The 25,342-nt window shown below is 54.5% G+C and overlaps 1 protein-coding gene across 3 annotated transcripts in view; it reads left to right on the top strand.

The window, feature by feature from the left end:
• HS1BP3 (HCLS1 binding protein 3) overlaps positions 1–25,342 on the top strand; it is a 47,060-nt gene that overhangs the window by 1,923 nt on the left and 19,795 nt on the right. For 2 of the 3 annotated variants that reach the window (XM_043917243.1, XM_043917245.1), the window contains exons 2-4: positions 16,870–17,035; positions 21,748–21,955; positions 23,536–23,764. In XM_043917243.1, the coding sequence (XP_043773178.1) occupies positions 16,870–17,035; positions 21,748–21,955; positions 23,536–23,764 (603 nt within the window). Of the gene's footprint in view, positions 1–10,293; positions 10,439–16,869; positions 17,036–21,747; positions 21,956–23,535; positions 23,765–25,342 lie in introns of those variants that run through there. The other variant, XM_043917242.1, reaches the window with a different exon arrangement.

Raw genomic sequence — 25,342 nt, 5'->3', positions numbered from 1 at the left:
AACAGGTGGGCACAGAGGGGGCCCGGAGCCTCACCCCTCCCAGTCTGTTCCGGATCCCTAGGGTGATGATGGCTGAGAAAGAAGCAGCTTCTAGGCACTGGAAGGCTCTGGAGGAGAGTGCTGGGGGTGGGCTGCTGCTGCTGGAACCCCCACCCATCACGTGTGTGCTTGAGCCAGGCCTCAGCCACCGTCACCTGTGTTTCTTGGTCTGTCAAGTCAGACAACAATGTATTTCTTCATCATTTAGCCATCCCTCTATTCATAAATACTTAACCGTGAGTGGCTTTCCATATATTGTGAATTCAGCAACACACAGGACAAATGCACGGAGCTCTGGTAAGGGTAGAAGATATGGTAAACACTTACATGCATAAATGCACCTGAATATATGGTGCACTGTGAGGTGGTTCAAAGTAAAGTGATGGGGGACTTCCCTGGCAGTCCAGTGGTTAAGAATTTGTCTTGCAATGCAGGGGACACTGGTTTGATCCCTGGTTGGGGAACTAAGATCTCACATGCAGCAGAGCAACTAACTCAAGTGCCACAACTAAGCCCTGATGCTGGCAAAAAAATAATAATAAACTGATGGGAAGCAGGGCCTTGGGGGTCTTTTTGACCAGCAGTGGCCACATTGAAGCAGAGCCCAGAAGGGAGAGAGGCAGAAGGAAGTTTGGGTCATGCCTGGCTCCCTCTCCTTCCTCTCAAATAATGATGGTAACCAATGGTTACCATTAACCAAATGATAATGATGGTTCTTCAAGTACCAGCTGCTACTGCTAAGTCACTTCAGTCCTGTCCGACTCTTTGCAAACCCATGAACTGTAGCCCACCAGGCTCCCCTGTCCATGGGATTCTCCAGGCAAGAATACTGGAATGGCTTGCCGTTTCCTTCTCCACCAAGTTCCAGGCATGTTGCTAACTGCTTAAGTGACTTCATGTCACTCACGTCTCACCACTGCTCTGTCCTGTGAGGTGCATGCCTGCTCAATCGCTATGGTGTATCCAATTCTTTACAACCCCATGGACTGTAGCCCGCCAGGCTCTCCTGTCTATGAGATTTCCCAAGCAAGAATACTGGAGTTGGTTCCTATTTCCTTCTGCAGGGGGTCTTCCCAACCCAAGGTTCGAACCTGCATCTCCTCTGTCTCCCACATTGCAGGCAGATTCTTTACCCACTGAGCCACCTGGGAAGCCCTTCAGGTATTAGTGTTACCATTTTATTGACAAAGTTGAGTCACAGAGAAATGTAATGCCTTCCGCAGGTAACCTGGTGAGTGGCAGAGCCTGGAGTCACCCTGTCTTTGCCCAACACTTGGCTGCTCACAGCAGAGATGGGCTTGTAGGGGTGTGACCTGCAACACTCTCCTCAGCTCCAGTGGAGAGGCAGAGGGTCCCGCCTTGCCCTGCAAGCTCTTCTGAAAATTCTTGGCAGAAAGAGAACTCTCAGGTCCAGGTGAGGCTTATGAAAGCATCATCTTGAGGACTCCTTCCTGCCTCTGGCACCAGCTGGGAGCCCGCCAACTGAACATAGTCTGTCATCGGCAGCGGCAGGGCCTGCCCAGGGCTGGAGAAGCCACCGAGCTCAGAGCAGGACCAGCCGGTAGGAGCATGTGGTCTGACAGCTAAGTTTACATGAAGTGACCTGATGGCCTAGCAAGTCAGGCCAACGGCGAGGGCTCGACTTGGACCAGGTCGCCCATGCCCCGTAGGGCTTCCCTGGGAGCCGTGACTTGAGCATCCATCTGGAGTGAAGATGGCTTCCTCCCTGAGGACAGGAATGTGACACTAGGAGTTCCTGACCCGCCATCCCTGACTTCGTGAAGTTGAGGCCTTCTGATGAGCGGGTGGCTGGCCTCCTGGGGCCCACAGGGCCAGGCCAGCCCTGGGCTCACTTGCAGCTTCCTCCAGGGTCATGGGGGCCTTTGGTAGGTGGGCCAGGCAGGTGGGAGATATCTATCCTGGCCTGGAGATGTTGTACCCTACCTGCTGCGCGGTTAACTTTGAAGGTGGCTTCCTAGTCCCCTGTGTTGTCCAGCAGTCACGGGGCAGCCGATGCAAGAAACTTAAGAGACAGCTGGGAGAAAACCAGGGGCTTCAAGTTCCAACTTCTGTTCTTTGTTAGTCTGAAGGCCGCCCCCTAGTGTCCCAAGAACTCCAGACCTCAGCTGTTAGCTCCTCAGAGAGCTGAGGTGAGATTGGCTCCACCAAACAGGGAGGCTTGGTGGGGGAGGACAGGGAGGCAGCCTGGTTGGGGGGGGGTGGGTGTTTCTTAGTTGGCGTGGGAGTAGCGGTCCTCACATTCTCACCCCCAGATCCTTGCCTTGGAGAGCACTTGGCCACTCATCTGTCCTCTGCAGAAGCTGTTTGCTTTCTCTGGCCACCCTGTTTCTGACTCAGGTCCTATAATTCAAGGATTTGAAAGAATTTGCTGTTGTTGCTCAGTAGCTAAGTTGTACCTGACTCTTTATGACCCCATGGCCAGGAAGCACGCCAGGCTTCCCTGTCCTTCACTATCTCCCAGGGTTTGCTCAGATTCATGTTCATTGAGTTGGTGATGCCATCCAACCATGTCATGCTCTGTTGTCCCCTTCTCCTCCTGCCATCAATCTTTCCCAGCATCAGGGTCTTTCCCAATGAATCAGTTCTTTGCCTCAGGTGGCCAAAGTATTGGAGCTTCAGCTTCAGCATCAGTTCCTTCCAATGAATATTCAGGACTGATTTCCTTTAGGATTGACTGATTGGATCTCCTTGCAGTCCAAGGGACTCTCAAGAGTCTTCTCTAGCACCACAATTCAAAAGCATCAGTTCTTTGGAGCTCAGGCTTCTTTATGGTTCAACTCTCACATTCATACATGACTACTGAAAAAACCATAGCTTTGATTATATGGACCTTTGTCAGCAAAGTAATGTCTCTACTTTTTAATACGCTGTCTAGGTTAGTCATAGCCTTCCATCCAAGAGCAAGCGTCTTTTAATTTTGTGCGTGCAGTCACCACCTGCAGTGATTTTGGAGCCCAAGAAAATAAAATCTGCCACTGTTTCCACTTTTTCCCCTTCAAATTACCATGAAGTGATGGGACCTGATGCCATGATTTTAGTTTCTTTGAATGTTGAGTTTTAAGCCAAGTTTTTCACTCTCCTCTTTCACCTTCATCAAGAAGCTCTTTAGTTCCTCTTCATGGGTGGCATTATCTGCATATCTGAGGTTGTTGATATTTCTCTCAGCAATCTTGATTCCAGCTGGTGATTCATTCAGCCTGGCATTTTACACGATGTACTCTGCATATAAATTAAATAAGCAGAGTGGCAATATACAGCCTTTACATACTCTTTCCCAATTTTGAGCCAGTCAGTTGTTCCATGTCCGGTTCTAACTGTTGCTTCTTGACCTGCATACTGGTTTCTCAGGAGATAGGTAAGGTGATTTGGTATTCCCATCTCTTTAAGAATTTTGCACAGTTTGTCATGATCCGCACAGTCAGAGACTTTAGTGTAGTCAAAGAAGCAGTAGTAGATGTTTTTCTGAAATTTCTGTGCTTTCTGTATGATCCAACGAAAGTTGGCAATTTGACCTCTGGTTACTGTGCTTTTTCTAAACCTAGCTTGTACATTTGGAAGTTCTCAGTTCAAGTACTGTTGAAGGCTAGCTTGAAAGATCTTGAGCATTACCTTGTTAGCAGGTGAAATGAGTACAGTTGTGCGGTAGTTTGAACATTCTTTGATGCTGCCCTTCTTTGGGATTGAAATTAAAACTGACCTTTTCCAGTCCTGTGGCCTCTGCTGAGTTTTCCAAATTTGCTGACATATTGAGTGCAGGACTTTCACAGCATCGTCTTTTAGGATCTGAAGTAGCTCAGCAGGGATTCCATCACCTCCACTAGCTTTGTTTATAGTAATGGTTCCTAAGGCCCACTTGACTTTACACTCCAGGATGTCTAAAAGAATATTTGGGATTCTTTGGGCCAACTTTTCATGATGCCTGACTCTTCACAAACTGCTACCGAGGCTCTGCTTGCATACCTGCAGAGACGGGAGCTCCCTCCTGGTCCCAGGTAGCCTCCTGACGGTTCTGAAGATGAGGCAGTCTGTACCCAGTGCCTGTGAGAACCACCACACCTCTCAAAGGCACCTCTGCTGACAGAAGTTCACAAGCCACCTGGGAACGTGAACTGGCGCACTGGGGTTGATGCCACTTAGGAAGTCAGTCTTGGATTCTACCAGCTGGAGCCCCTGGAAATTGGACCCACCCTGCCGCAGCCTAGAGCCCCTGATGACAAGACAAGAGAAGGTTCCTTAGAGATGCCTTGCCCTGCACCTTGCATTGCCCATGCAGGGCAGCCAAGTCCCCAAGGAGGGAAAAGGACCAGCACCCTAGCATTTGGCATCACAGCCGCCAGGGAAGGTGAGGCCCCTCTGTGATCCTGTGTCTTTGCTCTCTGTGTGGCTCGGAAGGCCTCAGCCCAGCTCTGCCCTGGGTACCCTGGAGGAGAGGAAGGGGATGGATGAGGGCTCAGCCCCTGCCCTGTCCATCGTTAGGGGTTCTGGGCCCTTGCAGCCCAGCACTATTTTGGAAGTAAAACAGATACCCCCCTGGGCTATAATGTTGATGGTTCCCGAGAGTCAAGAGAGGAGAATTCAAATCTGGCCTCTAACCTTGGACCTCAAGTCCCTTGGCCCTTCCTGGCTTTTGATCCAGACGCTGATAATGATCCCCAGTGAGGCTGATAATCAAATGTCCACCAAGGGTCCACCTGTGAGAGGTGGGGAGCGGGTGAGGATGGGACCCAGTGCCAAGGACCCAGGCAGGGGCAAGCCCCCCGGTTTGGACCTGCCAAGGCTCATGTATTCAGAGCTGGAAAGGGTTAGCAGTGAGAAGGCAGCATCATCCTGGGGCTCTGACCCCAAAGAAGGTGTCCCTGGGAGGGCCGGGAATGGTGACAACAGAGGACACCCCCCAACCACTGCATCCGCGCTGTTGCTTCCTGTTCAGCCGGAGATGTGCTGTAGCCACCTCCCCCCGGAAAGACCAGGGGTGGGGCTGTGGCTGTGGGACGATCCCCGCAGGCCTCTGGCTCAGCCCCCGTCTGATGCCCAGGTCTGGCTTCCTCCAGCTCTGATGCATTTCCCATGCTCCATGCAGGGCTTGCCTTCCCCCAGGTTACCCCAGGCAACAGCTCTGGCATCCACACCGGGGTGGGCTGCAGCCCGTCCCCAGCCACTGGCGTGGCCCCACCCTTGAGTAGGGGGAGGAGATGGGGCTGAGAAGAAGGGAGTGGAATAGTTTCCTTTCTAGAAGTTTCACAGGGGTTTCTCAGGGCCCTTCCTTTGGGGTTGGGACAAATGGCAGAGGGCTGGTGGATACTGCCATCTGCTGGCCACTGGTTATAACAGCACCACAGTGTGGAAGAACCCCATTCCTGCTCAGCTTTACAAGCAGTCTGGGAGAAGACTCGGGAAGCCCTGCACGGGGACCCTGAGGTTGAACCAGTTTACCTGGAGCTCTAAGGTATCCTAGGAGTTGAGGGGACAAGGACCACACACCTCCACTGAGGTTGGGAAAGAAACCAGAGGGTGGAGTCATGATAAACAATGGCTTCCAAACCACCTTTATAGTGCACTAGTTTTGTGACCTTAAGTTAATTAACTTGTTATCTTCCACCTTTTTTTTTTTAATCCTCCACCTTTAAATGGAGACAGAGATTCCTACCTGTCAGGTGTACCTAAGGATAAAGGAAACAACATAGGTAAAAGCCTACTCAGTTGAGCCTAACTCAATAAATGCTGGCTTTTACAGCTTTCTGTAAGTCAGAAAGCTGTCAGTCCCGGTTTAACCCGTCCAAAGACTGATCAAACCTGTCCATCCAGTCTCTTCTGTGTGGTCTTTCAGGCATTTCCCCTCTGTCAACTTGCCCATCGTGAACATTAATAGTCTGAAGCTATGCCTCCATTAGATTTTCTGAGATTGAAACAAAATAAACTCCTTTTAGAATAAAAACACGTGCAGTGAATGCAGTGATTCGGAATGCTGGGTCCTCCAATTTGTCAGGTAGGAGCCCCGAGTTTCTAGTCATAATGAACAGAGAACCAAACTGTCTTCTTTGCCTGGGAAAAGGGGTTAATAGAGGTCAAGAACAGGCTTGGAGGACCCAGAAGATGTGTCCCCAAGTCTAGGATGTGAGATCTTGCAGACACTCCAGAGGATGAGGACCCTGGGACCAGAATGTCTCATGTTCCCACAGCCCAGTGTCAAACATCACACAGCTGATCCGGGAACCCGGTGTCCTCACCCTGGATGGTCTGTCTCAGGTTCTCTGGTCCACATGGCAAAGGCATCTGTGAGATCTTCGGGAGGCTGGGATATGAGGCTACAAAGGGTAAGGCTGCCTACAAAACCGGGGATGTGGCCTTAGGCCATGGCAGCCCCTTTGTGTGTGTTCCCCACTTTCCTAGGTAGCTGATCCACCTCTGAATAATACCTTAATTTAGGGCAGAGCCCCAGCTGGGTCCTGTCCTCCCAGGCATTTTTTTCTGACTTGAATAAAGAGTTGGAGAGCTCTAGTCAAAGTGCTTATCCTGATGGCTGGGAACACAAAGACTTAGAAAAATATAGGGTGACAACATCAAAATCCCCAGTCACCAGCAAATCATTGCAAATTAAAACAATACCATTTTTATTTACTTCTCAGGTTAGTAAAACTGAAAAACGTAAAATGCATTCTTGGTGAAAGGAGATACAAGTAGGCATTCTAATATATACCCTCGGTGGGAATGCAAACTCAGGGAAATTTCCCAAGAGCACTGTGACAGCATCAACAGTTTTTAAAAAAAATATATATGTTTATTTATTTAACTTGGCTGCACCAGGTCTTAGTTGCGGTATGTGAGATCTAGATCCCTGATCAGGGATGGAACCCCGGGTCCCTTGCATTGGGAGCGTGGAATCTTAGCTACTGGACCATCAGGGAAGTTCCAGACAGATGCAACACTTTAAGGCAGGAAATTCTTTGACTCAGCACCGGAAATGTACAGAGAGCTTTCTCCGAGCAAGGTAAACCCTCTGCGGGAACTTGCATGTATATGGCCAGAATCATGTCACAAGCATCTTCTAATTGCAGCCCCTTAGCAGCGTGAATGCTGTATCTGTCTAGCCTCTCTGGTCGTTGTTCAGTTGTGTCTGACTCTTTGCAATCTCATGCACTGCAGCCACTATGGTATTAAGAGGCAAACAGGAAGGGGCTGTGAATGGCTTTTTGGTGTCTGCCATAGATTTCCTCTCATTTCAGTCACAAGTGCGCTCATTTAAGTAACAGCAGTGCTATGGATTAAAGATTTCCATCATGCTCATTTCACCAATGAAAAAACCAAGGCTCAAAGAGACAAAACCTACTTTTTCATGTCCTGAGTCTGGCACCGCCTCCTCTTGGAAGGACTCCTGTATGTCCCAACCCCTGGATGAGTTGGCTATGCGCCCTTCTCTGCGCTCTGTGGGCGTGCACTTGCGTTGGCATCTCCAAGGGTCCCTGAGTGGGGGGTGAGCCCTGCCAGGGAGGCCTGTGTCTTCTGCATCCTCTGGGCCTGATATAAAGTCCCAGCCCCAGAGCTGTGCCCAGGAGCATTTGCTGAGGGACAGATGAGGTGGTGGCCTTGCTCGACTTGGGGTACCCAGCCCCCTCCCCAGAGCGCTAAAGCATCACTACAAAGAACAGAGACAAATCAGCAGATCCCCAGAAGTCCCACCCCACCAGAAACCAGGGCAAGGTTGACCAGAGCTCAGATAAGACTCCTTGTGGGCTGTGGTGCCTCTAACTTACCCCACTGGCCCTGAGGTCCAGCGACTTCCCTGGGGCAGGGGATGACTGAGGCCTGGAGCGTTCCTCCCAGGGCAGTGGGAAGGGGGACTTCAGGTTCCCTGCAATGTGGTTTGCGTTACTGCGGCTTCAGCCATGGAAAGGGCTCCTTGAGTCAGGCAGGAAGCAGAAAATATCAGATTTAGAGTCCACATTCCATGCATTGTATGCAATTATCCGCTGGAGCCACAGAGGGGCGTGTGGGACCCACAGAGGCAGAAAATGGGATTGCTCTCCGGACGGGCTCACTCTTTCATGGGGAACCAGCGGGATTCTTGGCAGGCGCTGGGTGCCAAGACCCCCTCAGTGCGCGCTCCAGAACCCTGGGGCCAGGGGTGAGGCGAGTCTGCCTGCAAGGCCCGGGTGACCGGCATGCCACTAGCTCTGGTGGGGGTGCGGGGTCCCCCTCTTTGCAGCTCCCACCTGTGCTTGCCCTGGAACGTGCATGTTTCTCTACACCTTCCTGGGCTGCCTTCTCTGCAGGCTCAGCCTATCTCAGCTCCAACAGCTTTGTGACCTCACCTGTCAGGTCTCCAGCCGTCGACCCAAAGGCGGCCACCGGAGGCAGGACACAGACGCCATCACCCACCAAGCTTCGGCTCCCTGAAGACCTTCTGTGGACAAAGGGGAGTGAGCAGACAGTAGGAAGGAGCCAGAACCTTGAAGAGAGGACAGGAAAGGGGAAGCTGGAGACAGCAAGTCCACGGGCGCACTGTGGGAGCCCTGGGCCATGGTGTCCTTGTCACGAATAGCTCAGGGGCCTCCACAGGGCCCCAAACAGAGGCCCAGTCCAGTAGATAGCTGTCGAATGAATGAATGAATGAATGAAAAGGTCATGAGGAGATAGGAGAGTGGCTTTGTGAGGAACTCTGACTAGTAGCAGAAGCAGAGAGACCTGTCATTTTAGTTGCTGAACATTAGAGCAACACAGGCTTCCCAGGTGGCACTAGTGGAAACAACCCGCCTACCAATGCAGGAGACGTAAGAGACCTGGGTTCGATCCCTGGGTCATGAAGATCCCCTGGAGTAGAAAATGGCAACCTATTCCAGTATTCTTGCCTGGAAAATCCCATGGACAGAGGAGCCTGATGGGCTACAGCCCATGGGATCACAAAGAGTCCGACCCAACTGAAGCAACTTAGCAACACAAACACTTACAGGATTCGAAGTCACTGTGAGCCAGGCCCTGAGCTAAGTGTTTTACAGGTGGTTGCAAAGAGCTGGAACACTGGTAATTAGAGTTCCAGGGTGGTGCAGGAGGGGCAGGAGGCTGGCATTTTGGGAGAATGCAGTCCAGCAGAAGCCCCACCTCTTAGAGCCGGAGGGCAGGCAGCAGTATGGGGAAGGGGGTGTCATTAGGAAGGGAGGAAAGGAGGAGATGGTGCCTGGAGAGTGGGCGGGGGGCAGGGAGGTGGTTAGCAGCTCTCTGAGAGGGACACTTTGGGAGACAGAGACCCTCTTTGTGACCAAACTTTAGGCTCCTCTGAGCCCTCCTCTCAACTGGGCCTTTGGCCTTGGTGCCTGTCTCTGGCCTGCCCAGCCCAGTCTCAGCAAGAATCCTGCTAAGTCAGTTGAGAAAGGCTCTCTCCTTTTGATACCTGATCACCCTTGGTATCTGATCAAGTTCCTCACCTCCCACCCGTTGATGTCTAAGCCCTTAGCCTGCCTTCAGGCTAGGGTTCAGCAAGGATCCTCACCCTTGGCTAACTGTGCCTCCATCACTGACCTCCCCCTGCCCCCTGGCTCCAGTCCCACTGTCCTTGGTGTATTCAGGGCTGAGACTGAACTCTCTCCCCATTGGGAAAGTCTTGACTCCTGTTGCAACAGTCTTGAATAAAGTCTTCCTTACAATTTCAACAAGCTTCAGAACATTTCTTTGGTGAGGCGGAAGAAACCCAGTTCTCAGGAGCTTTTGCTGGGAAGGGCCTGTTGGCCTCTTTAAGGAGAAAGCCCCTGGAAGGCCTCGGGGGTGGGGGGTGGGCTGCCCGACTGCTGTTTCTTTAGATCATCCAGCACGGAGGTCTCGGTTTTATCTTGTTTGATGGGTTCTCTGACCTCGTTTGACGCCAGAAACATCTCTCAGAGCATTCTTGGGACCCTGTGCACGGTTGGGTTGTCTCCCCAAAACGCTCCCCAAGGAAGCAGAACCGAATGATTTATCGTCCAGAAGCGGGACGCTTGGGGCACTCCTAAAAGTGAACGGGGCGCTGTCACTAACAACGCCGGGACATCAGACCCAAGCCAGGACGCGCGCGCCTCGGGATGTCTCGGGCCCCTCGGGCGCGGGACGGGGGCGCGCTCGGCGCGGCCGGGGCCTCCAGCAGCGCCGAGCCCGCGCACGGTCCTCAGCCCTGAATCTCCGCCCAGAATTCCAGAAGGGCCTGGAAAAGCAGGGCTGCCTCCGGCCGAGCGCCGCGGCCACTAGGCGGCGGGCCAGTCCGGAGCCCGAGCCCGAGCCCGAGCCGGGGCGGGCAGGGCGCGGGGCGCGGGGCGGGGACGCGGCGACGCCGGCGCCCGCGGTCCCGTGATCGCACGCCCCGCCCGGAGCCCTTCGCCGTCATGCAGTCCCCGGCGGTGCTCGTCACCTCCAGGTGAGCCAGACCCGCGCCCCGGCCGCATCTCCGGCCGTGTGGAGTCGGGAGGGCCCGGGAGCCGCGGCCCTAGGTGTCCCGGGCGGAGGAGGCGGCGGGTCCCGAGGATCCCGCCCGGCGCCCGGCGTCCCTAGCGCCGCTGGCCGTGGACCTGGGCTCGGCCGCTCCCTGGCCCTGCGGGAGAGGCCGCCCGCCCCCCTGCCTGGTTTTACAGATGGGGAAACTGTGGTCCCTAGAGGGTAACGAACTCATCCACGACCTAGTGGAAGGCCTGGATCGGCCGATCCTGCGCGGTGGTCAAAGAAGGGGTTCTCCTCACCCCTTTCCCGCTGACTTTCCTTCCTTTCTTTTCCAAGATCTACTTAGGCATCCTGGCAGCGCTGACTGTGTGCCAGGCCCGGGGCCCGGTGAATCAGACCAGGCTCGGCCCATCAGGGGAAACGGGCCGAGGACCGATGCTGAGCGGGGTGGGGGGTGGGGGGCGGCTTCAGGTTGCCATGGGAACACAGGGCCGGGTGTAACCGGCTTCTGCGAGGTGAAGGTGCATGAGGCCAGGTCCTCCAGGGGAAGGGGAGGGGACAGGTGGCAGCTGCTCAAACAGGTAGCCCAGGAAAAGTGCAGTTACCGCAGAGGCCTCCAGAGGGTCCCTGGAGGCAGAGGACCCCTGGGTCAGGGTGAACCCACCCTGATCCAGGCCTGGGGGATTCAGTGCAAGAGGGATGCTGAAGGCTGGGGTGGGCGTGGTTTTACCGTCTCCCCCTTTCTCACATTTGTCAAGTGACTCACTTTAAGTGTTTTCACACACTCTACCCTTGTTCCCCCTACACAAAATCTTAGGCTAAGACATCAATCTCTTACATAAATGAATGTAAAATTTTTCCAGCTGTAATTTGAACATCCTTGTGACTTCAGGTCTGGAAAAGTATGATTCTTTAAGGTTCTGATGTCAGAACCTGCTTGGTCTCCTCTCCGTGGTGGCTGGTCGTGTCCTCGCTGGCAGAGGAGATTTCTCTAGTGCCACTTGAATCACCTTCTCTCGCTGAGCCTCAGTTTCCTTTTCTGCGGATAGGAGGTTTGAGGTTGGCAGGTGTGAGCAGGGCCAGCGGCAGACCAGTGGGGGTGTGACCTTGGAGCTGGGAGCCTGGGAAGGGGGTGAGGGGGCTTCCTTCTCTGCCCCACCTGAACAGGGCTTCTTAACAAATGCAGGTGCTGGTGGTGAAGGCCAGGTGAGCGGTTCTAGGATACTGTAGTGAACCACACACAGTCTCTCTCATGAGCTTTTGTGGGGCAGATGGATAATAGATAAATGTATGGTGTGCCAGGGATGATAAATGATATAAAGGAAAATAAAGTGGTAGGGAAGTGGGATGCTAGGAGGAATGAATGCTGTTTTATATGGTGTGGTCCAGGAGTGTCTTTCTGATAGAGAGTGGCAGCTGGGTAGATTCCTGACAAGCGAAAGAGAAATCTTAAGAAAGAGGGTACCAGGCAGAGGGGACAGCAGGAGCCAATGTCCTGGGGCAAGAGATGTTTGCACACCAGCCCGGAGGCCAGTGTGACTGCAGTGCGGTGAGCCAGCAGAGAGGTGGGTGATGTGGTGCAGAGTTTTACCACATCTGGGGGCTTGGAGGCAGGGGACAGTCAGGACAGGCTGCCCCGGCTGGGGTGAGGCTCTGGGCATGGTGTGACCTGCTTTGGACTCCAGAAAGGTCCTTTGGCTGCTGTGCTGAGCGGAAGGGAGGCGAGCAGGGTGCAGCGAGGAGACCATTCAGGAGACTCTGGGCGGTCATTCATGTGAGAGCTGATGCGGGCAGAGGGGCTTAGAAATGTTTGGGTTCTAGCTATATTTTGAAGATTGAGCTTTCAGGGGTTGCTGATGATTAGATGTGGGCCATGAGAGCAAGAAAGAGGAGTCAAGATTGACTACAAGACTTGTCTTGAGTTCCTAAAAGAGGGACATTGCAATGGACCAGCCCAGGAGACTATGGATGGAGCAGGTTTAGGAAGGTGAGAATCACCCTTAGTCTGGACATGTTCGTTAAGAAGCTTTCTGACAGCCAAGTGGAGATGGTCGGGCAGGCAGCTGGGAGGAGTGTGGCTTTGAGGGGATCAAGAGAGATCAGATCAGAGAGGAATGAGGGACCACTGGCTCATAGATGGGATTTAAAACCTTGGACATGTTTGAGATCCCTGGGGAAGGTGAGTGAGAGAAAAGGTCTAATGCGGGCACTTGGGGCGGGATTGGGGACCATCCAGGGAAGCTGAGTAGGAGTGGCCAGGGAGATTGGAGAACTGAGAGAGAGAGAGCAGGGGTCCCAGAGCCTCGAGGAGCAGAGAGGGGCCATCAGATACCTCTGGAGTAAGAAGTGAGGGAGAATTAGCCTTTGGGACATCAAAGAGATCCAACCAGTCCATCCTAAAGCAGATCAGTCCTGAATATTCATTGGAAGGACTGATGCTGAAGCTGAAACTCCAATACTTGGGCCACCTGATATGAAGAACTGACTCATTGGAAAAGACCCTGATGCTGGGAAAGATTGAAGGCGGGAGAAGGGGACGACAGAGGATGAGATGGTGGGATGGCATCACCGACTCAATGGATATGAGTTTGAGTTAAGCTCCGGGAGTTGGTGATGGACAAGGAAGCCTGGTGTGCTGCAGTCCATGGGGTCACAAAGAGTTGGACACGACTGAGCGGCTAAACTGAACTGAACACGGAGGTCACTAGTGACCTGGGCATGGGCTGTTTCGGTTGCAGGATGAGAACAAAAGACTGGTTAGAAAAAGTTCAAGGTCAGAGAGGAGAGGAACCCGAGACGCCATTCTCTTGAGAAGTTTTGCTGGAAGGGGGAGCAGAAGTGGAGCAGTAGCTCGAGGGGGAGATTGGGTGGAAGGACAGCTTCGGTTTGTCAGAGAAGTGGGAGTGATCCAGCAAGGAGGGGACATTGATGGCACAGAGAAGACAGAAGACTTGACGTCCTTGAGTAGGTGAGGGGTTGTCTCAGGTAGGAGCCAGCCAGTTTGTCCACAACAGCAGGGGAGGCAGACGCAGACCAGGTGTGGGTGCGAAGGGATGTGCTTGGAAGTTCTCCCACCGCTTCCCTTTTTTCAGTACACAGGAAGCAGGGTTGTGGGGAGAGAGCAGGTCCTGGGGCTTCGCGGATTTAGGCGACTTGGACTCAGTGCGGCGGAGCGGGGGAGGGTCCTGGGAGCAGTACCTGCGTCATCTGGTGGCTGGTTAGACATGTAGACTCTCAGGCCTTGCTGGATCAGCCTCTGTGTGTTGACAAGATCACTGGGGGAACTGGGAAGGCACGTCACAGTTCGGGAAGTTTGGTCGGGTATAGGTGGGCAGACTACACCCATGGGCCAAAGCCTACCCCCCACTCACTTTTTAAATCAGTTTATGTACCGTCTGTGGCTGCTTTCAATCTACAGTGGCTGAGTTGCGTCTGGTTGTAATGGAGACCCTATGGCCTGCAAAACCAAAAATATTTACTATCTGGCCCTTCACAAAAAAAGTTTCCCTGGGCGCCTGAGGAAAGTGGGAGACAGAGTGGATTAGGCTCATGGGCATGAGAGTCCCCTGGGGGGCTTGTTAACGTGAGGATTGATTTAGCAGAGCCTGGATCTGCCTTTCTCACTAGCTCCCAGGTGGGGCTCATGCGGCGAGGACCACACTTGGAGAATCCCCTAGATTGAGACCAAGCTGGGGTTGCCCGGCCCAGCACCGCAGCTTGCCGGTTGTGGCCATGAATTTCAAGTGGGACCGGTCAACACGTCTAACTGCAGTGCAGGAGACTTGGGGTTTGTTCCCGGGGTCAGGAAGATCCCCTGGAGAAGGGAGTGGCAACCCCCTCCAGTATTCCTGCCTGGAGAATCCCATGGACAGAGGAGCCTAGTGGGCTACAGTCCGTAAGGAGTTGGACACGACTGAGCCACTAACATTTTAGTCAGCGTGTCTGCGTGTTTAGCCCAGTGGTCTGCCACTGCCGGACTCTGGTGCCCAGGACATGGAGAACTGGTGGATTTAGGGGAATGGGCAGGGGACCTGAGTCTGTGATCCCAGCCGTGGGGCAGGGCCTCTCGACTGGGGCGGCACGACAGGACAAGGGGTACAGTGGAAATGGAGGGGGGGGGGCGGGTCATGGATGGAAGCCCCGAGAAACTGTCTGGTGTGGTGTTCCGAGACGGAGCAGTAAGCAGGGCTGTTAGGAGGTGCGGGTCAGCAGGGAGGCAGGGGGCAGCCTGCAGTGAACCCTGGCTCCACCTCTGACCCGCTGAGCCCGAGTACTGGTGAGTCCCTTTTGCGTTTGCTTCCCTGTAGCTCAAACGGTAAAAATCTGCCTGCAATGCAGGAGAACAGGGTTCAATCCCTGGGTCGGGAAGATCCTCTGGAAAAGGAAATGGCAATCTACTCCAGTATTCTTGCCTGGAGAATCCCATAAACAGAGGAACCTGGCAGGCTGCAGCCCGTGGGGTTGCAAAAAGTCGGACACGACTGAGCAACTAACATACTTCCTGACTTTGGGCTTCCCTGATAGCTCAGCTGGTAAAGAATCTGCCTGCAATGTGGGAGACCCTGGTTCGATCCCTGGGTTGGGAAGATCCCCTGGAGAAGGGAAGGGCTACCCACTCCAGTATTCTGGCCTGGAGAATTCCATGGACTGTATAGCCCATGGGGTCGCAAAGAGTCGGACATGCCTGAGCGATCAGAACACTCCCAGACCTGAAGCGGGTCTCAGCGGCGGTGTCCCTCTGTAGGGCCGCGGGAGCACCTTCGACAGGGGAGGTCCCCACGGCAGAGCCCGCGGGGTGCTCTAGCCTCTAGTCCCCTCTGCTCTCCTGTGCCCGCCGCACTGTCACAGCGCCAGGAGCGGAGGGTCTTAGCGCCCGGTGGGAAGGCCGGGACGCTCGTCTGGTTATTGGCCAAAGGAAAGGAGGCTGATCGTTTGCTTTTCCAAGTGGCACGTGAATGCTGAACTTAACACCCACCTGAAGGGAGGTTCGCCCCGGCCTTTCTCAGTGATGCGTGCTTTCACTTTCTTTCACTATACCAGCAGTTCCCAGTCTTTTTGGTACCAGGGACCGGTTTTGTGGAAGACAGTTTTTCCAGGGATTCGGGGTGGGGGTGGGTGGGGATAGTTTGGGGATGATTCGGTCTCGTTACGTTTATTACATTTCTTGCATTTATTGTGCTGCCCCCCGATCGATAGGAGGCAGAGCTCAGGCGGTAATGCGAGCCACGGGGAGCGGCTGTAAATACAGTTGAAGCTTCCCTCCCTTTCAGGCTGCTCACCTCCTGTTGTACAGGCAGGTTCCTAACCTGGACCAGTAACCATCTGTGGTCCAGGGTTGGGGACCCCTGCCTTCCACCCCGTGAAAATGCCCGTGGGTGTAGAGGTTTGTACATTTGGTAGTAGGTGACTGTATGGTGGGTTGTCCTCTCAGCTGGTGACAGATGGCATCGTGGTATGGTGTCACTTGCCCGGTGTGGAAAGGGGGTGGAGACCTGTGTGGAAGGAGTGCAGGGGGCAGGGTGTCACATGTCGGATTGGGGCAGAGTTCCGGGGCAGGGAACAGCCATGTCCCAGCTGCCGCCCTGGCAGCCCAACCCTTCGGGCCCTCCCCTTTCTTGTCTTCTGAAAGTCCTGCCCTGAAGAGGGTAGGTCTGGACTCTGATAACGCTGTGTCCAGCGTGTCCTGTCATAGGTGTTTGTGTGGTTTATGTTTAAACCAGGTTTAAACATGGTTTATGTTTAAACCATGCACAGGTCTCCATGATACCCTCACCCAGAATGAGGACTACATTTAGCCTTTTTTCTCACCTCAGGGAAAACATTTCATAACTTCTTTGCTCAATGTGCGATTCATTGCATTTGTGTAGCATTTAAAAATTCTCAAAAGAACTGTAACGTTTTGCCAAGTATCCACTCAAAGCCTGCGTTAGTCATTCAGTCGTGTCTGAGTCTTTGCAAACCCATGGACGAGTGCCCGCCAGACTCCTCTGTCCATGGGATTTCAAAGGCAAGAATACTGGAGTGGGTTGCCAATTCCTTCTCCGGGGCATCTTCCCGATCCAGAGATCGAACTCAAGTCTCCTGCATTGCAGGCAGATTCTTTACCATCGGAGCAAAGAATCTGCTGTTTCCAGGGGCCCCGTCTTCTCTGCTGTCACCTGTTTTCCTGCTGGGAACAGGCCTTTGTTCTTGAGGGACCCACAGGCAGGGCCCTGACCTGGGAAGCCAGGCTTCAGGAGGGGCTGGCTTGTGGGGGGGGGGCGGGTAGCCTGGAGTTGGACCCCTGAGGACTTGCCCAGCAGAGCGGCCTTGCACCCAGGCCCACGGGATCCCTGAGGACTTGGCAGCGTTTCGCTCGAGAAGCCTGCGGACTTGAACCTGACCTTGCTCTGCCTTCTCTCCCTCTGGCAGGCGAGTTCAGAATGTCCACACGGGCCTGGACCTGAGCGTGCCGCAGCACCAGGAGGTGCGGGGCAAGATGATGTCGGGGCACGTGGAGTACCAGATCCTGGTGGTCACCCGGCTGGCTGCGTTCAAGTCGGCCAAGCACAGGCCCGAGGACGTCGTCCAGTTCTTGGTGAGCTGGGGGCTCTGGCAGGGTGCTCCCCAGGGCGCCTAGGGTCCAGGGGTCCCAGGAGACAAACACGCCCCCCACCAGGGTGCAGGTAGCAGCAGGGCGTGAGCAATGCTCTAGCCAACCCTCAATCAGAGGATGCCAGAGTGCGTTGGCAGTAAGGACACCAGTGAATCAGATGCTGACAGCCTGTGGGGAGACGGACCTGTGAAGAGACAGGAGCCCAAGGGGAGGGGCGCAGGGGCTGTGGGGTTGTCGAGAGGGGGCACCTGAGCCATCCTAGGGGAAGGGTTCAGAGGGAGGACAGGGCTGAGCTGTGGTGTGAAGAGCAGGTGGAGCCGTCAGCATTAAGGCGGATGCGACACTCCCTTGGTCTCTCCCCTTCAATCTACAGCCAGTAAAACACCCACCGCAGTCCCGCACATCTGTCCATCTAGAGGTGGGCCGATCGGAACGCACAGAGGAGGCGGAGCTGGGGGAATAGTAGAGGCGGTGCGTGCAGTCATGGATCCCCAGCCCTGGGGGCCAAGCCCACAGCCCCCGGGACCCAGTGGCATCAGGGAGGCAGCGCACACACCTCCAGCCTCCTGGCCTCATCAGCTGCCTGCAGCCACAGGGACTGGGCAGCAGGGCCTGCCACCCCTTCTTCCCTCCAGGTGCGGGGCTGGCCCACAGCTCTCGCCTCCCTACCCCCCAACCACAGTGGGGGCATCCCTAAACCTGACAACCCCGGACACAGCATAAGTGCAGGTGGCCTCAGCCCCACCCGCTCCCATGGGAGGCCGAGCCTGTGACACAGCGGAAGGGCCCGTCACCCCCGTGTCCTAGGCAGTGATGGCAGCAAGGCGTCAGCAGCCATCGAGGCACAAGCAGTGACGACAGGGGCACCAGGCCACACCTCCAGCAGGGGCATTGGAGGGCTGGAAGGTGCCAGCCTTCTAGTATAACTAGAAGCAGTGCAGTTCAGTTCAGTCACTCAGCCGTGTCCGATTCTTTGTGACCCCATGGACCGCAGCACGCCAGGCCTCCCTGTCCATCACCAACTCCCGGAGTTTACCCACACTCATGTCCATTGAGTCAGTGATGCCATCCAACCATCTCATCCTCTGTCGTCCCCTTCTCCTGCCCTCAAGCTTTGCCAGCATCAGGGTCTTTTCCAGTGAGTCAGTTCTTCGTTATCAGGTGGCCAAAGTATTGGAGTTTCAGCTTCAGCATCAGTCCTTCCAGTGAATTTTCAGGACTGCTTTCCTTTAGGATGGACTGGTTGGATCTCCTTGCAGTCCAAGGGACTCTCAAGAGTCTCCAACACTATGGTTCAGAAGCATCAGTTCTTCGGCGCTCAGGCTTCTTTATGGTTCACCTCTCACATTCATACATGACTACTGGAAAAACCATAGCTTTGGCCAGATGGACCTTTGTCAGCAAAGTAATGTCTCTGCTTTTTAATATGCTGTCTATGTTTCTCATAGCTTTTCTTTCGAGGAGCAAGTCTTTTAATTTCATGGCTGCAGTCACCATCTGCAGTGCTTTGGGAACGCAAAAAAAAAAACCCAAAAGCTTGTGCTGTGGCGCCCCCTGCTGGAAAAAAAGAAAAGACTCTCACTTGACTTGTTAGAAATCAAATTTTAAAAAATGAGAAAGCTTTATCTAAAGAAGAAAGACATGCTTCAATGTCCCAGCAGAGGAAGAACTCATCGAGGACCATGAAGAAGAACAGTAACACTGGCACAAAAAGAAAATGATGATTCTCTAGAAACCAAATTTAAAGTCCCAGAACAGTGCAGCCTGATAGAGAATTCGAAACAACTTTCATGAAGAAGCTCAACAAGCAACAAGAAAACTCAGAACTCAGGAATGAAGTTAATGAGCAGAAGATATACTTTCCCAAAGAGATTGAAACTCTAAAAAAGAACCAAGCAGAAATTCTGAATCTGAAGGACTCAGTAAGTGAGATGAAGAATACATACATTAGAAAGGATTAGAAGTAGAGAAGCCCGTATGAAGTGAGAATTAGCAAGTTTAAAGATAAAAGTCTAGAAATGATACAGTTAGAAGAGGAAGGGAATTAAGATTCAAAAGAACAGAGGGAAAATTCTACAAGAACTATCCAAATCTTTTAGGAGGGCAACCTTAGGATATTGGGTGTCCCAGAAGCAGGAGAGAGAGAGAGAGAGAGAGAGAGAAGTGAGCAGAGAGTTTATTTAAAGAAATGATAGTGGAGAACATCTCTCAAACCAGGGAAGGGAATTGGGTGTACAAGTTCATGAAGCCAAGAGAACACCTGATTGCCTCCGCAAAAAGGTGTTGCTAGTGGTAAAGAATCCGCCTGCCAATGCAGGAGATGCAAGAGATGCAGATTCGATCCTTGGGTTGGGAAGATTCCCTGGAGGAGGAAATGACACCCTACTCCAGTATTCTTGCCTGGGAAATGCCATGGGCAGAGGAACCTGGAAGGCTATATAGTCCGTGGGGCTGTAAAGAGTCAGACACAACTGAGCGACTAACACTTCACATACTAGATTCTAAGAGATAAGAAGTTATGGCACAGTTTTTTTGATTAGGAGACATTCAGCACATCCTGGAAAGTGTCTGAAGAGTGTGATTTTTTTCATTTGCTTCTTAAACAGACTCTTGGTGAGAACCAAGGTGCAGCGTGATAGCAGGTAGGAGCTGCTTTGTTCCACTGGGTGGGGTCAAATCTGGTTTGACCCCAGTGGAGCTTAGCGCACCCACGTTTTTCAGAGATGGGAGCAAAGAAGAGCTATCTGAGACCCAAGTCCCTGGGCAAGACAGAGAGGCGTCACTCGGGGGGCCCGTGAGAGGCCCCGGCTGACAGCGCTGGGTCCTGGCTGGCCTTCCCAGCCAGGGTGTGTGGGGACACCTCTGACCCCTCCAAGGTCACACCCGTGCCACTTTCTCCTGACCAGTGATACCTTTGCCCTGTGGGTAGCTGGGTGCAGGGGTGTCCATGCAGGGAGTTGCCTCTCAAACATTTTGAACCACCTGTGGGAGCCAAGCATGCATTTACACCCTATGAGATCTGGGGGTGTATCCCCAAACCTGAACTTTCTTTGAAGTTTCATGATTTAGCTTTAAAAAAGAATGAGCATTTTGTTTTCTGTTCCTCAAAAGGAGTGGCAGCCCTTGCTTTGGAGCACTGGTGAGTGTGGGCCCGGGATGGGGTGGTACCCCAGGCTGTCCATGGTACCCCCAGCGCCCTGGAGACCCACAGCTGGCTCCCAGAACCTAGGTCCTGGTGGGCCCGGTGGCCTGGCCTGCATGGAGCAGTCAGGTCTGCAGAGGGCGCTCTGCGCCCCCCACCTGGTAGAGTCAGGTTTGGGGGACCACCAGGAGTTGGAGCCTGCGTCACTTTTGTGAAAGGATGCTCTTACCTTTCCTGGAAAGCCTTCCTTGAAAGCTGTTCTCAGCAAAGCTCCCGAGTCAAGCTCTGTGATGACAAGTGCAGGCCACAGTCCCCCATCTCAGATGACTCCCCACTGGGGGTTCCTGGAGTCTCCAGTGCCCCAGCCACCTGCCAGCATCTGGAACTCTCCCAGCCTGGGGGCTCTGATGCCCATGCTCGAGAGCCCGGGCTGTGTGCTCCAACAGAGCTGGGCGACCGGGCTGCCGGGTGTCCCTCGTCTGAATGCATCCAGACGCCCCACAGCCCATCAGGCATGGCAGCGTTTCCGTGTGTGCTGGGCGTACAGCCCTGGTCTGGGAGCAGAAGTGGGCATATCTGTGTTCATCCCTAATGCTCCCAAGGAGTTGAGGGGACAGGCCCAGCGTGTGGGGAGAGCACAGAGGAGTCCAGGACAAGGGGGGGACCCTGGGCTGTGGGGTGTGGCGTGGAGAGGGTGACTTCTCTGAGTGCCTGCGTTGGCTTACACAGACCACAGTGACGGCGCCGATCCCCAGTCCTACAACTGCTCCCTTAAATGGAAGCCTGGAGCCTCGGGAACAGAGACCACGCTGGATGTCCCCATGCGGAGTAAACACACAGCAAGAGCTTGATGAGTGGACGAGCCCTTAGCTGCAGCGGGAGTTCCAGGGAGAGGCCGAGAGGCAGTAGCAGTTACCCCCCAGCTCCGCAGGAAGCCAAGTGACCAGGGGTGACTCTGATGGCCAAGGACCACCTTCTAACAGCCAGGAGGAGCCCCGGCCTGCCTCCCTGAGGTTCCGGTGTGCAGAGGGGTCCTGGCTGGCCCCAGGACCAGAAACCAGCCTTGCCATATCTGTTCTCCACCATCTGAGCACTGTGAGGACCGGCCTTGTCGAAGGCTGTTGCTAGTTCACAGGAGAATGACCCAGAGAAAAGGTGGCTCGTTGCCGGAAGAGGACCTAACAGCCGGCCAGACCGTGAGGTCACCCCACTAATGCACAGAAGCCCAGAATGGAGGTGTAGGTCACAGTCACCTGCAGGCCGAGTCCCTGAATCAAGTGTCTCTACCCAGACCGGTGACAGGGCCCTGAATCCACCACGATTGCATCCTTCCTTTGGGCCACTGGGACTTCGGGGGTTCTGCTCAGTGTTGATCAGGAGGCTTAGGGCGTGGGGCAGAGGGTCGGGAGGGAGGCACCTTCATCTGGCCCCAGAGGAGGGCCCACCGAGGAGCCAAGCCCTTGTGGGGACTTCTGTTGGGGTTGGGGGGCGGGACACAGCCCTGTCTGATTTACCTTTTCACTCAGGAAACCACCTGCTCCTCTCATTCCAGGTCTCCAAAAAGTACAGCGACATTGAGGAGTTTTACCAGAAACTCAGCAGTCGTTACCCAACGGCCAGCCTGCCCCCGCTCCCCAGGAAGGTCCTGTTTGTTGGGGAGGGCGACATCCGGGAGCGGAGGGCCCTGTTCGACGAGATTCTGCGCTGCGTCTCCAAGGATGCCGAGCTGGCAGGCAGCCCCGAGCTGCTGGAATTCTTAGGTACCTGAGGCCCTGTCCCAAATCCCTAGGGGCCCCTGGCCCAGAACGAGGCCTCGCTGCCCTGGCTTGGGGGGAGGGGGGCGGGGTGTGGTCCACAGCACCCTCTGCAGCCCAGAGACCTCGGCCAGGCTGCTGAGGCACGTGGGCTTCATTCACTGCCATGCGTGGGCCGGCGTCGTGGGTGGTGGGTGGTGGGTGGAAGGGGCCTGGGACCCAGCCCTGGAGGACTGACTGCCTGGGTGCTAGATGGAGCTCACCCAGGGGCCTTCTCTATAATCTGACCCCTCCCGTTTCCCTCCTGGCCAGCCCCTTCCAGAGCACCTACACACACACAAACACACACACACACACACACACACACACACACACATAACACCCACCCACGTGCACATGCACACACACTTACGGGGAAGCAGGATCAGGTGGTCTGACTTTCCTAGCCTCTCTGTGCCTCGGTTTCCTTATCTCTAAAATGAAGGTACAATTAGGATCTCTCACATGAGATTTTTGCAATATTTAAATGAATTTATACTTGTCAAATGGCAACCCACTCCAGTATTCTTGCCGTAAAATTCCATGAACAGAGGAGCTTGGTGGGCTACAGTCCACGGGGTCGCAAAGAGTTGGATACGACTGAGCAACTGAGCATACCTGTAAAAATGATCTTTGTGTGATGCTTACCCCATAAAATTGAAGGTTCATGACATTTTGAAAGGGATTTTACATTTGTCTTAATAAAATAACAAAGCATAACGTAATACAACATAATCAATACCAGTTAGTTCCACATGTCATAGCAGTGTACACATTACATCCTGTGTTCCAGGCGCTCTGGGGCATGCTGATGGGTTCTTTACCCACAGAGTGATGTGTCTTAGAAGTTCACTGCTTTCAAAAATACGCTGTGCAGTAACTGGATAGAGTTAAACAAGCATTCTAAACCCACGCTTCTCAAACCATCGGTGGGGGAAGGGCTAACCATTTTTATTCCCGATCTGTCACAGACAAGCATTCCAAGGAAGTTTCTGGATGCTTGCTCCCCCTTTCTGTAGTTACCTCATTGTGGACACCCGCCGGTGGACCAAGCTTTGAGAAGTGTTTGTGTAAGCCAGTTGGTGGTGAAGCTGTCCCAGTTTGTTCTGGAATCTTCCACCTGCTCACTGGGCCTCATAGAGTTCATAGTCTAGACCCTCGGGGCAGGTCTCATCAGGGGTTGGCTAGGCAGAGCTCCCCAATGTGCCCCACTACGTGCACGTCGTTTCCGGAACTGTTCTGTGAGAACCAAGACACTGGCCGATCTCCTGCCATCAGCCCGTGGACTGTAGTCTGTAGTCCCGACGGGCCCCGGGCTGCAGAGGTTGAGGAACCGCTGTCTCTCTGAGGCTCCCACTTGTAACTGCTCTACCCCATGCTTTGCCGACCACCCCCCAACACTCACCCACACAGACCTGCTGTCCTAGTCCCAGGACACGGCAGGAGGCCTCCAGCCCTGGGTGCTGGTGCAGGAGCTCACGTGCCGGGAGGTGCCTCCTCGTCTCCCGGCGGTGGGTGTCAGGCACCCTTTCCATCTCCCTGCACAGGCACCAGGTCCCCTGGGGCCACGGATCTCAGTGGCAGAGATGTCTCGGTCCTGGACGCAGACAGCCAAGCAGGGGACGAGGATGCTTTGGACTTCTTCCAGCAGCAGGACCGCGTGGAAGATGAGGGTCTCCCCACACTGGGCCAGCAGGACGGGGATGCAGGGAAATCCTTGGAGGAGGAGGAGGAGGAGGAGGAGGAGGCGGCCCTGGACCCTCTGGGCATCATGCGGTATGTCTCCCCTTCTGGGTGCACTGTCTGGCTTGCTCTAGGCTCCTCCCTCTCTTCTGGGAGTTGGAGAAAACCCGTCTCCCTAGATCATCACCCCGAGGGGGCCCAGTACTCAGGGGGACCAGCTCTCTGTTCATCCTCGACATCTCCTGGGTCTTTGGGGCTGGGCCCAGGTATCGCCTGCCCCTCCCTGGTCACAGGGTGGCCCCCCAGCATTCTGCACTCAGGCTTAGCAAGCTGCCACCCCAACCCTGACACTTCAGCAGCCCAGGCATCCTGAACCCAGCCCAGGAGGCCTGGGTTCTCTGTCCAGCTCATCGTGGAGCCTGTGACTTGCTTCGCGTGGCTGGGGTCCCACTGCCCTGAAGGTAGAGCTGTTTACCTTGGCCCTGCCTTCCCAAGGTAAGGCTGGAGGGGACTGGTGACCCCTTAGGGGCTGAGAGTGCTGGAAGGAGGTAGAGTCAGCCCTGTGTAGACTGTGGTTCTCTCTACGCTCACGTGCGTGAACACACGTGCAGACACACGTGCCCTGGAGAAGAGACAGCCAGCTGTGGTCTTGAAGGCCCCTCGGTGTCCTGATTCTGGCACCCTCATGTTCCATCTCCTTTGCTGGCCCTCTGACTGCCTTCTGCCAATCAGTGAGCTGTCCCTGGGTCCCCATGGTGAGCACCCTGAGCTGGGGGAGGGGCTGCAGGCTAGATGAGACTGGAGAACCAGACATCTGGTCCCCAGGCCCCTCCAATGGGCACTGGCTGAGGTGGTGGGCAGGACCTCCCAACCAGAAGGAGATAGGGGAGCCAGACAGACTCAGCACCATCACCCCCCACCCCGCCCAGGCCCCTCACTTCTTGGCCCAAATGAGCAGGAAACAAGGTGGGAACTGTTGGTTTTGAGCACCTACCGCGCATCAGGGGTTGTACCGTGCCCTTTGTCTCCCAGGTCTCATTGACAGCCCGCCCCGCAAACAGCCGTTGTCACGTCACTTGACATATTAAAGAGACTGACGTCTGCAAGGGCCAGATGCCTTGCCCGTGGTCAGAGGGCTGGGGAACAATGGTGCTGGGGTACAAATGGCGCTCGGAATCCTGTCCGAGACCTCGGCGCCAACTGCCTGGGCTGGAGTCCTGGCAGTTTATCCCTCTCCTCCAGTTTTCTGCAGCGGAAGCAGAGGGCAGTGATGGCAACCAGTCTCTTGGGGCTCTTGTGTAGGGTAAGTGGCTTAGATGTCACAGCCCCGTCTTTCTGCCCCTCCACCTCCGCAGAGTCAGACTGCAGACCCAGGCTGACATCTCTGCCCGTCTGGCAAGTCCTGTTCCAGAAAAAAATTAGAGCCAAAGAGAGATGAGGCAGAGGCAAGTTCAACTTCAACAGCATGAAAGTGCAGTCCAGAGAGCACTGCCCGCTGCCTGCAGGACTTCCTCTCCTGTGTGATGGTGAGGGTGGGCACATGGGGACTTGTGGTCACAGGGTCACCATGAGGCCAGCCTAGAGGGGCCAAGGAGCCAGACTTGAGAAAGATCCCAGGTGCTCAGGGAGATGGGAGACAAGAGCCGGAGGCCCTGCAGCTCCTTGGTGCCC

Source organism: Cervus elaphus, chromosome 11 (genome assembly GCF_910594005.1).
Source record: "Cervus elaphus chromosome 11, mCerEla1.1, whole genome shotgun sequence".
Classification (NCBI taxonomy): Eukaryota; Metazoa; Chordata; class Mammalia; order Artiodactyla; family Cervidae; genus Cervus; species Cervus elaphus.
Note: the sequence above shows the minus strand (reverse complement) of the source record. Positions and strands in the feature narration are given on the sequence as shown.